The sequence below is a fragment of the Oncorhynchus nerka genome, linkage group LG28 (genome assembly GCF_034236695.1).
Source record: "Oncorhynchus nerka isolate Pitt River linkage group LG28, Oner_Uvic_2.0, whole genome shotgun sequence".
NCBI lineage: Eukaryota > Metazoa > Chordata > Actinopteri > Salmoniformes > Salmonidae > Oncorhynchus > Oncorhynchus nerka.
Window position 1 is genome coordinate 12,806,384 of NC_088423.1, and position 12,375 is coordinate 12,818,758.

General features: G+C 44.4%; 1 protein-coding gene across 1 annotated transcript in view; it reads left to right on the forward strand.

Moving 5' to 3' along the window:
- The window catches only part of LOC115121076 (BAH and coiled-coil domain-containing protein 1-like), a 105,541-nt gene extending 96,237 nt beyond the window's left edge, over positions 1 to 9,304 (forward strand). The window contains 7 exon segments of the mRNA XM_065012643.1: positions 90 to 225; positions 322 to 439; positions 561 to 859; positions 1,179 to 1,313; positions 4,482 to 5,944; positions 6,074 to 6,310; positions 6,509 to 9,304. Coding sequence (XP_064868715.1) covers positions 90 to 225; positions 322 to 439; positions 561 to 859; positions 1,179 to 1,313; positions 4,482 to 5,944; positions 6,074 to 6,310; positions 6,509 to 6,718 — 2,598 coding nt within the window. The 3' untranslated portion in view covers positions 6,719 to 9,304.
- The last annotated feature ends 3,071 nt before the right edge of the window (positions 9,305 to 12,375 follow it).

Genomic DNA, 12,375 nt, shown 5'->3' on the forward strand with positions numbered 1-12,375 from the left:
AAATAACGGTTACATTAAAAACTTTTTTTTTTAAAGGAGTTTAAAGAGATATATATTCTAATGATGTAATTTCCTGTTTCCTGTTGCAGGCTAAGGGGCGTGCAGTGAGCCGGCTTCTGGAGAGCTTTGCGGCTGATGAAGGATTCCGATTGGACGAGGAGAGCAGCTTCTCTGAGGGGGAGGAGGAAGACATGGAGCATACACCTCACACACACAGAGAACCAGGTGAGAACACACACACACACCACAGTCTCACAGGGTCACATACCAGGCTAAATGTTCATATTTTCTCTCTCTCCTTCTTGCTCTCTCTCTCTGCAGCACTGCTTAACTGTGTGTTGAGCAGGGAGATGCTGGTGGATGGTCTGAAGGTGTTGATATCTAAGGAGGATGAGCTGCTGTATGCTGCCCGACTACACACTCTGGACCTGCCTGACATGTAAGGCACTGACACCTACTGACACCAATTCATATGGCCTGCTTAATCACAGATAGGCATGTTGATACAAAGGATTGGCTGAATGGCTTGTAATACATTTAATACAATCTCCCTGTCCTAGATTCCGTGTAGTGATCGAGGGGGAGAGAGGGAACAGGCCTAGGATCTACTCTCTAGAACAGATATTACAAGAAGCGGTGTTGGACGTGCGGCCACAGACAGAGGCCATCCTGACTGCTGGGACACGTGTGTGTGCCTACTGGAGCGAACGCTCCCGTTGTCTCTACCCTGGAAACGTCCACAGAGGGGTTCCGGGCGAGGAGGAGAAGGGCAGTGTGATGGTGGAGTTTGATGATGGAGACAGAGGAAGGATCTCCCTGCCCAACATACGCCTGCTGCCCAATGGGTACCAGATACACTGTAAGTATACTGCACACACACACACACACACACACACACACACACACACACACACACAGCTTATACATTCCTGGAGGGTAAAGACATGGTCTGTCAACATTAGATCCAGACTCTGAGAGATTCATTCTCTGTGTCTGTTTTGCCCTACTTCTCTCTCTCTCACACGCTCTCTCATTTTTTTGTGTTCTCACTCTTTCTCTCTTGCTCTCTCTCTCTCTGTCATTTTCTCATTCACTCTCTCACTCTTTCTCTCTGTCATTCTCTCTCACTTTCACTCTCACTCTCACTCTCTCTCTCTCTCTCTCTCTCACTTACTCAGGTGCGGAGCCATCTCCAGCCCTGCTCTCAACTGGACGTTGTGGTCGCAGAAGCTCCACCCAGGACAGTAGAGACAAGCCCACAGAGGGACCAAACAATGAAGAGGCAGAAGGAAGGAGCCAGGAGAGGAGACCAGGTAATGGCTCAGAGCATAATTTCACAGTATTAGATGGTTTCTCCCTTTTGTTTGCGATTGAGGCCAACAGCACCTGAGCAGCACCAGTGAGATAAGCATACTGGAGATACCACCATCAGAGGGGTTGGAAACGGTTCAGGGAACAGAACCGAAAACCACAAAATAACCACATTTTTGAAGGACAGAAATGGAACCTGGAACAAAAGTGATCCATACTGTAACTGAACTGTTATTTTAAAAGCATGGGAACCGGTTCCAGGCATATTTTCTAGTCCCATAAAAAAAAAATGCATCACAGCTCCTGTGCCAAAGCCCTCACTCTGTCACTCAGAAACTTATTCCAGTGTTTGACTGCCTGCCAGCTGAACATCTTGGCCAGTGTGTGTGTTTAGGCTTCCTGCCCCTCTCCCTCTGAAGCATATGCTACTGTAACCCTCCCAGTGGTGTAAAGAACTTAAGTAAAAATACTTGAAGGTACTACTTAAATTGTTTTTAGAGTGTCTGTATTTTACTATTCATATTTTTTGACAACTACTTTTTTCCCACTACATTCCTAAAGAAAATCATGTACTTTTTACTTCATACATTTTCCCTGACATGATTAGCAGGACTGGAAAGTTGTCCAATTCCCACAATCATCAAGAGAACATCCCTGGTCATCCCTACTGCCTTTGATCTGGCGGACTCACTAAACACACATGCTTCGTTTGTAAATGATGTCTGCATGTTGGAGTGTGCCCCTAGCGATCCGTAAAAAACAAAAACATGACAATTTTGCTGTCTGGTTTGCTTATTAATATGATCAAATTTAAAATATTTTTGCAATTACATTTACTTTTGATACTAAAGCATATTTAAAACCAAATACTTTTAGACTTTTACTCAAGTCGTATTTTACTGGCTTACTTTTACCTGAGTCATTTTCTACTAAGGTATCTTTACTTTTACTCAAGTATGACAATGGGGTACTTTTTCCACCACTGGCCCCTCCCCCTCTGAAGCAGAGGCTACTATACTGACATTACAATCATGATTCAGAAGATAGGAGAGAGATTTTTAATTAGCTAGAAAAGAATGGATGCTAGTTAAGGATACTAAAGACCATGTGTTAACTACAAAAAGGTAAGACATGCTTTTAATTCTGGTTCTGCTCTGCACACACATGTTTTTTAGTTAACTAGCTCACAGGACATTCAAAGTTTCCTTCATAGAAGCCGCTCCTCCTAGGTATAATTCTGTGGACCTAATTCAGATAATGCATGTCATAACAAGATGCCCAGCGCTTCCAGCCTCCTCCTCCACCCTCACTCACTCTCTCCCCACATGCAAAATGTCAGTCCATCTTGCGCCATAGGCTACACTTGTCTGTCAATCAGGCATGTGAACAATTAGCTTGCCTGCTCTATCCGCACTGATTGGTGAAGTCATTTAATAACCTAAATGTAAAAAAAACGGTAGATTTCACAGGTTAAGAAAGGAACAGAAAGGAACAATATAAACCGGTACTTTCTTTTGGTTCTAACCAGTTCAGAACTTTTTATTTTGCTTGTGCGAAAGTGGAACGGAACTAAAACGATAACGGCAAACTGCTTCAGAGGCCAACTTACTAGTCAGACCATCTTTAATCATACACTATATATGCAAAAGTATGTGGACACCCCTTCAAATGAGTGTATTTGGCTATTTCAGCCACACCCGTTGCTGACAGGTGTATAAAATCGAGCACACGGCCATGCAATCTCAATGGACAAACATTGGCAGTAGAATGGTCTTACTGAAGAGCTCAGTGACTGTCAACGTGGCACCATCATAGGATGACACCTTTCCAACAAGTCAGTTCATCAAATTTCTGCCCTACTAGAGCTTCCCTGGTCAACTATATGTGCTGTTATTGTGAAGTGGAAACGTCCTAGGAGCAACAATGGCTCAGCTGCGAAGTGGTAAGCCACACAAGCTCACAGAACGGGACCGCCGAGTGCTGAAGCGCGTAGAGCGTATTAATCGTCTATCCTCGGTTGCAACACTCACTACCAAGTTCCAAACTGCCTCTGGAAGCAACATCAGCACAATAACTGTTTGCCGGGAGATTGATTTTGGGAGCAGCCGCACACAAGCCTAAAATTACAATGTGCAATGCCAAGCGTCGGCTGGAGCGTTGAAAGCTCGCCACCATTGGACTCTGGAGCAGTGGAAAGCGTTCTCTGGAGTGATTAATCACGCTTCACCATCTGGCAGTCTGACGGACAAATTTGGGTTTGGCGGATGCCAGGAGAACGCTACCATAGTGCCAACTCTAAAGTTTGGTGGAGGAGGAATAATGGTCTGGGGCTGTTTTTCATCGTTCGGGCTAGGCCCCTTAGTTCCAGTGAAGGGAAATCTTAATGCTACATCATACAATGACATTCTAGATGATTCTGTGCTGCCAACTTTGTGGCAACAGTTTGAGGAAGGCCCTTTCCTGTTTCAGCATGACAACACCCCCGTGCACAAAGCGAGGTCCATACAGAAATGGTTTGATGAGATTGGGGTGGACGAAATGTACTTCCCTGCACGGAGCCCTGACCTCATCTCCATCGAATACCTTTGGGATGAATTGGAACACCGAATGCGAGCCTAATCTCCCAACATCAGTGTCCGACCTCACTAATGCTCTTGTGGCTGAATAGAAGTCTCCGCAGCAATGTTCCAACATCTAGTGGAAAGCCTTCCCAGAAGAGTGGAGGCTGTTATAGTAGCCAAGGGGGGACCAACTCCATATTAATGCCCATGGACTGAGATATTCACCGAGCAGGTGTCCACATACTTCTGGTCATGTAGTGTATATAACACACATATAGAATATGATTTTATCACACAGCTTCTTCCCTCTCTATGGAATCCCTGTCCACCTGCCTAACGTCATCACTGTTCCAACTGTCACTGATCTGAATGCCCTCCAGTCAAACAGCATTCCCACAACTCAACATAGACTAAATGTGACAAGGTGTCTCCAGTTCCACATTAAGGGCTGTAATTTATAGTTACACATAATTTGATCTCTTTGACTTGGTTTAAAGGAAGGTTAGGTACATTCATCTTGTTTATAAATCTCTCTTCTTCTTTCTTTCCCTTTCTTTCTTTCTGTGTCTCTTTCTCCCTTTTTCTCTCTTACTCTGTTTATTCTTCCAGTTGGACGACCAAAGAAGGTCAAGCCAGAGGCCAATAGTTCAGCCACGACATCGTCAGAGAGAGTAACCGGGGGCAACACTTCCTCGATAAGCTGGCCGGCGAAGAGACTTCCAGCGGACTTCTTCCTGTTTAACGGGACATCCCGTAAAACTCACCGAGTGTGTCGCCAGCGAGACCTGGGGGTGTTCCACCGCCCAGCCACACACCCCCTCACCCCTCCCACACCCCTCAAGTGCATCTTTAGTTCCCCCTTTGAGGTTGACTCTTTCAGTAGCATCGCCAACGGTTACGCTGGAGCCTTCAGAAGCGGAACCCACCGGCCTGTTACCACGGTAACGCCCCTGCTAAGTGACTCTGTCGCTATGACAACGGTACCCTCCAACAGGAAGTCGAGTGACAGGTACAGAAAACAGTTCCTGGTGAAGCTGGACCACGAGGGCGTGACCTCGCCCAAAACAAAGAATGGGAAAGCTCTGCTGCGTTTGGGGGGCGGCAGGGTGCACAAGGGTCCATCTGCAGGGGTGGAGAGGGCACCTCTCAGGTACATCCACCCTGCCTTGGTGGTGAAGAAGGGGGCACCTCTCAGGTATATCCACCCTGCCCTGGTGGTGAAAGACAGAAATAAAGGAGAAAGAAGAGGAGAGAGTGGAATGTCCAAGTCTGAGCCGCTCCTGAAGGGGGCACCAGCCCTCAGAAAGGGGCTCCCCTCATCTGGTTTAGTGGGTCTGGGGGGAGAGTTTGGTACTCTGGACTGCCCCAGTGACTGCCCTAGCTCTTACTCTGAGCTGGATGAAGATGATGATGATAATGGAGATGAAGACGTAGCTCGGAGGAGAGCAGCAGCGGCGGGCACTGGACGTTTCCTCTCACGTCTCTCTGTTTGCTCCTCGTCCTCTTCCTCTTCCTCCTCTTCTGGCTCCCTCTCTTCTTCCTCCCTCTGTTCTTCCGACTCCTCCTACTCCTCTGACGAAGAAGAATCTTCATCCCTCCTTCTCCGCCGAGCGCTGCTCCAGCAGCAGAAACACAAACACAAACAGAGCTTGACTTCTAACACTTTAACCCCTGACCCCACCACAAAGCCCAACCCAAGCCCCGCCTCGGCAACACCACACTCCTACGTTGCAAAGGCAGCCATGTCCGTCACCGGGGAGTCAAAGGTGAGAGGAAGTGATAGAGGAGAGGACAGGAAGGAGTACACATCAAAGGGGAGGACCAATAGTAGCAGCAGTGCATCCAAAAGCCAAACCAAGAGGAAAGGTGGACCCGTCTCCAACACACACACTCTGTCTCTCAACACACACACTCCGACCCCCAACACACACAACCCGGCCTCCCAGCCCAAACCTCCCAAGGACCACCCAGCACAAAAGAGGCAGAGGATGTTGTCACCGATCCCCCATCCTAATATGTCCGCCCTCCTGCCGAGTCGCCAGCTGTGGAAGTGGTCTGGAAATCCCACACAGGTCAGAGGATACATGTGGGAGCCTTAATGGTGAACACAATCTGAAGCAGACGTATTGACTTATTGACTGAGGTCTTACTGAATTGAATAACTGAGTAAGGTCTTACCTGTCCCCCCTCTCCCCCTACAGAGGCGTGGTCTGAAGGGTAAGGCCCGTAAGTTGTTCTACAAGGCGATTGTGCGTGGTGGTGAGACGGTGCATGTGGGGGACTGTGCTGTGTTCCTGTCCCCCGGTCGGCCCCAGCTGCCCTATGTGGGGCGGGTGGAGAGCCTCTGGGAGTCCTGGTCCTCCAGCATGGTGGTCAGGGTCAAGTGGTTCTACCATCCCGAGGAGACGAGCCTGGGGAAGAGGCAACATGACGGAAAGGTATGATGGATTATCATTCAACAACATGATCAACTTTTTGATCAAATGTATAAACTTTTTGATCAAATTTATCAAGGATTGATCAAGAATTGATCTACTTAAATCTATTTGGGGATTAATGAATGGGCTGTTCATTTATCTTTCAGTCTTCTATTTAACTCTGTGTTTAACATCTGTCTCCTTCCCTCCGCTATCCAGCATGCTTTGTACCAGTCGAGCCATGAGGATGAGAACGATGTCCAGACCATCTCCCACCGCTGCCAGGTGCTCAGTCGCACCGATTACGAGCACCTGATTCGCAGACGAAAGCCAGGGGGTGGGGCCCAGGATCTGTTTTACCTGGCAGGGACCTACGAGCCAACCACAGGCCAGCTGGTTAGCGCCGAGGGCGTGGCCATCGTCCCCTAGCAACAACTATTGAGTGTAAACAAAACAAAGCCTTAAAGATGCTAGCCTCATCTCTCCTGGATGAATCCAGCTACTGGTGCTGGTGTCAGTGAAGCATGGTTCTGTCCAAATCTAGAAGAGTTTGGAAACGAGGACCTTCCTTGGTTCTAGTTCCTGCTGGTTCTGGATCTTGGATCTGGGTCCTATCTGGGTGTGGACGATCCCAACCCAAAAAGGGATAACAGCACTTTGGACCGCAGCACTGAAGTCATCTGATCTAATGTGATCTGAAGAGGGACTACAGTACTCTACTGACCTTCTGAAACTGACAGACAGTGTCCTTCCTAGCTACGTCTTGTCTCCAAGAGTTGTTTTACTGTCTGTCACAGAGTCAAAAACTGTCATAGACTGACTCTCTGGCAGTTTGTCAGACTGTCATAGACTGACTCTCTGGCAGTTTGTCAGACTGTCATAGACTGACTCTCTGGCAGTTTGTCAGACTGTCATAGACTGACTCTCTGGCAGTTTGTCAGAGAGACTCCTGTGACTCTTACTAGGTTGTTGCTGTAAGTGAGAATGTGATGTGTTCACTTCTCAGTCTAGAGACCTGGTTAAATAAGGGTTATATAGAAGACATAAAATAGAGACTGGGAAAGAGAGAGAGAGAGAGAGAGAGAGCGACTACACTGGTGGCTACACTGCTCTGATGATAAATGAATGACGGCAGGATTGAGAAATCCCAAAAGGACCAAAAACACTGTAGTTCTGAAGTGTGTGTGTGAGAGAGAGTATGTGCTGAGTGGTTGTAATGGATGCATTTGGTCCTTGAACAGCTGAGAGTAAATAGTGCTTTAGTGCATTTGCGGTGTGTTTGCGTGTGTGTGTTTGCGTGTGTGTGCGTGTGTTGGTCTCTTGTCTAGACCTCACCATGGAAACCCTAGAGGTCTTTAACACTCAAAAAGTAAACCTACTAAACCTAAATCTATGAAGATTCATATATCAATGGATTTACTAACCGCTTCTTCTCTAGACAGAAAACAAGACAAAAAGGAATGATTATTTCTACAGTCAAGCCATACACTTCAATACCTCTCATATCCTTCTATTCAGGTACAGCTGAATGATTTGTCTATTTCTGTGTGTTGTACAGCATTATGTATAAAGACTTTAATATTCAACTGGACATAGTATACATATATAATATACATGAAGAGAGAACTATATTCCTCTTTGTTGGTCTTTACGTTGTTATTTTTTCAATGACTGTTGAATAGTTATTTTGGCTTAGAGGGAGGAGCTTTAAGACTTCTTCTCTTTCTGCACTGAGTACGTTGTGGAGATGGGATGGGGTCCATGAGGGGTAAAGCTGTAAATATGCGACGGGATGGGTTCAAGTCCCATTTTGGGGGTTAGTTGTGGATTTAGTGACCGGGGATGTTTTTATAAGATAAGTGGAAAATGATTTTTTTGTTCACATCATCATTGGTCTGGTTTTGTATATTGTTCTTCTAGGTTTTATTGTCTATAATAATGTTGCTTATTCTCCTGTGGGGGTTTCAAATGTAGATTTCTTTGTTTTTAGAAATACTGGAAAGAGTTTTTTCTATTCGCTGATCCTTAAAGGTCCAGACTAGAGAGTTCTAGATGTTCTATATCTATATATTCCTAGAGGAAATCTATTTCTATTTATCTGGCCTAAAAAAATACTAAACCAAAGCGCATCTATGTTTCGTTTCATCACATTAGAATGCAATATGAAGAAATATAAAAATATGAAATATTCAATAAAATCTGAATTCGGAGATCCCTGCAATCATATTCAAGTAGCTCACCTGGGTTTCCCTCCTACCTGTTGGCATAGGACATGGCTTAACATTCACCATCATGTTGCCATGGGAACACAGCAACTTTATCTTCCTGCACGTAGCTTGACTGTTGCACTTGAAGGCTCCATGACAACCATATGGCATCTCATGACTGTGAAGGACAATCAAAGCCAATCAAAAGAGGGGAATGTCTAAAAAAAAATGATTAAGGATCCAATCAAAATTGTGCTTAATCTTTTCACTTTTCTTCCTGCTTTGCCAAAAAATGTGTCTTTCTGTTTTTATTTTTATTTCACCTTCCACCCTTTCCTGCCAGTTATATATGCCTGGGATGACTGTTTCCAGTGTTGGGGTTTTCACAAGGAGAACATGAATGCCTTTTCATATGAGACGTACATGAGCTGACTTTTTTGAACAACATTGTTGCTGTAACACTATGACGCAAAAGCTTAAAATAAATCTAATGTGAACATCCATGTTATATTACTTTTTGTAGGTCTTTAAACAATATTTTAAAAGCTGTATTTTCTTAAAGAAACACTGGATTCAGTTCTAAACATCACATTGGGTGAAGTGACATCATCTTTGCGCAACCTGTTTTGAGACCAACTGGAAACAACTTACTTTGTAGGTTTGGTATATAGTTTGTGACAATTGTCTCAGTCATTGTTGGAAATATGACTAAAATATTTCCCCTGTGTAAAAAACAAAGTTATTTATCTTAATTTTATTGCCTTTCTGTTGCATTTAATTAATAAAAAAAATGCTCAAAATGCTCAAATCTATGTTTTTCTTGTCTTTCTTTAGTGGATTAGAAGTAGGTCTACCTGGATTAGAAGTAGGTCTACCTGGATTAGAAGTAGGCCTACCTGGGTTTAGTTTAAAAGGTAGAAATCATTCCCAATCCACTGTCAGGTGCAGAAATAAGGAAACAGGGAGAGAAAAAGATTGGGGAAAAGCGAACTGAAACTTTCTACCATGGTTGAATGAAACAGAGAGATGGAGATATGTTTTGTGTGTGTGTGTGACGCCTATACCATCTCCTGTCTAGTATAGAGTTTCTGGGACAGGGTGTATAGATTTGAAAATTGTATTTGATACTTCCTGAGATACATTCATACCTTTTTATTACATTATTAAAACTACGTGGATTACTGCCCTAACCTGCATAAAGCCTCATATTACTGTAGTTGGCTCATGGCAACATACACAGCCGAGTAGAGAATCTCAACACTGATCTAGGGTCAGCTTTATGTTTCAGGTCGGAATTTGGGTATTGTAAGCTAATTCTAGATCTGTGCATAAAGGTGACTTTTACTGCATACAAAGAGCTCAAATTAAACGTTTTTTCAAAGTAAGAGTTTTTGACTGGTCAAAATTGGAAAAGCTGAATAATCCCTGTCCTGAGTGACTGTCTTAACGATCTTTGTCGGTAGGCATAGTTCCCTGTGTGTATGGCACATTGTCCTGTGGTGTGTTTGTTTGTCTTCTTCTGTTGTCAGAGCTGGATGCTGGGATGTTTACTTCATTATGGAGGAGACACAGAGATATGAAACTGTGTGGCTGCCAGTCTGAACACACGCACACACACACACACACACACACACACACACACACACACACACACACACACACACACACACACACACACACACTCTGTCTCACATGCACCCCCCTCCCCCTCTCACCCATGCAACGCCTTGAAAACACACACAAACTGTCTTTGACTGTTCATCTTTCCCCATTTGCATTGGGCTTATCTTGTTGACAATGTTAAACTACTTTACCCAGCATGCTCAGGAAGAAAGCGAGTCCAGGGGCGGAGCTAGAAATGACCTTAGGTTTAATGGGAGAAGGGCTTTCAGATACAACAAGAGAAAGCACAGTATTCAATACCTGTTCTCCAAGGACATCCATCATCGACTGGTCAACTGTTGACAGACAACCTGACACTGTGTGTGTGTTTGTGTGTGTGCGTGCGTGTGTGTGTGTAGATGTGTGTGCATGTGTGTCAAGAGAAAGGAGAAAGGAGGAGTAAAAGCAACAAAGGAAAGTGGAGAGGGAGCATTTGGGAGGAAGGGAAAGGGGAATTCCAGAAGGAAACGTTCACATATAGCCTGTGTCAGTGGGGTGAATAAATGGTTGTCAGCTACACCAAGATGCTCTACACTGTGAACCAGATTAAATTGTGTGTGTGTGTGTGTGTGTGTGTGTGTGTGTGTGTGTGTGTGTGTGTGTGTGTGTGTGTGTGTGTGTGTGTGTGTGTGTGTGTGTGTGTGTGTGTGTGTGTGTGTGTGTGTGTGTGTGTGTGTGTGTGTGTGTGTGTGTGTGTGTGTGTGTGTTAGTGCTTGTGTGTGCATCAGTGAGTTCTGTTTGCATGTGTGTGGTGGAGGTATTTTGGGGTCATGGGTTGGGAGAGAGTGGAAGGTGATCACCACTATTCCCGACTCGTCATCCATCGTCCACTTGATATCCTGTGTGACATGGCTGTTTATGGTGTGTGTGGTTGTGTGTTCACCTGCGTCTGTGCGTGCTGGCAGTAGTTACATAACGTAACAGGTGGAGCTGGGACCTTACTGGTCCCTCCACACTAACAGTGTGGTGAAGAAGGCACAACAGTGCCTCCTCAACCTCAGAAGGCTGGTGACATTTGGCTTGGCCCCTAAGACCCTCACAAACATCTACAGATGCACCATTGAGAGCATCCTGTCGGGCTGTATCACCGCCTGATACGGTACCTGCACTGCCCGTAACTGTACACACCTTTTCTATTAATGGAGGGCCCTAATTCAGATTTAGGAACTGTACGCCTTTCTGATGCACATCTTCCCTATGCACTTCTCAGTAGTTGGAATTCAGACTTACGTTATGGAGGTGTGTAACGGGCTTTGCAGACGTGGAAAGAAAGCCATGTAACTCTGCGTATATTCACCTCCTTTTCAACACCAATTGGTAGATTTAAATATACTCTAATCTTGTAGATTATGTAGGGTTTGGAAATGATTTATGAATAATCAAATAAATGGTTTGGAGAGCCTTTGTGCATTAATCCTGAAAGTTGCCATATTCAATTGTTCATCCATGGAATATTGGAAGGTGAGAAAAGTGTCCAATAGGGGTTGAACAGTAGTCCTATAAATCTACCCTAATAATCCTCACTCATCATGGAATTGTAATGACAGTCATAATGAACTGGGCGCCAGGCTCCAGGTTTAACCTGCTAAGTATGGTCTTCATTCCATAATGATTCAAATAGGCTACATGTCCCAAATGATTACACAACTTGTAATACATGATCCTAATATAATCCACTACTGCTAGCGACACTCAGGAACAACCACACCAACGTGAAGGAAGAGAGGAAGGGAAACTAACGGCGCAAAGTTCTGGATCCAATTTTCAAAGAAAATAGATTAAAAGGGAAACGAGTAGCTCTCTTCGTTGATTAACTATATATTGATAACTAGTTGTTCAGAGACACAAAGACTACTCCATGGTTATTTTAAAAAATGACAAAGTTCTCATAGATGAGGAAAATAAACACAATTCTAGCCCGGTTATGGATTGTAACAATACAATAAAAATACAGCTTTTCTATATACAGAATCTTCACATATAACTGATTGAACACACAAGCACTAATTCAACATAGTGAAGATAAAAACTAAGTAAACAGAAAACACAGTATGTGTGGATGGTGTGGTGTATGTTTATTTTGATTTGTTATGTTTGTAAGTTGAGTGAGTGAGTAATGAAATGGTTGCATATCCCAGAGCCAATGTATTGCTGTGGGCCGGGGTATGAGAGAGCTTTCAAAGCTGTTCAGATGATGGATATACTTTTATAATGAAT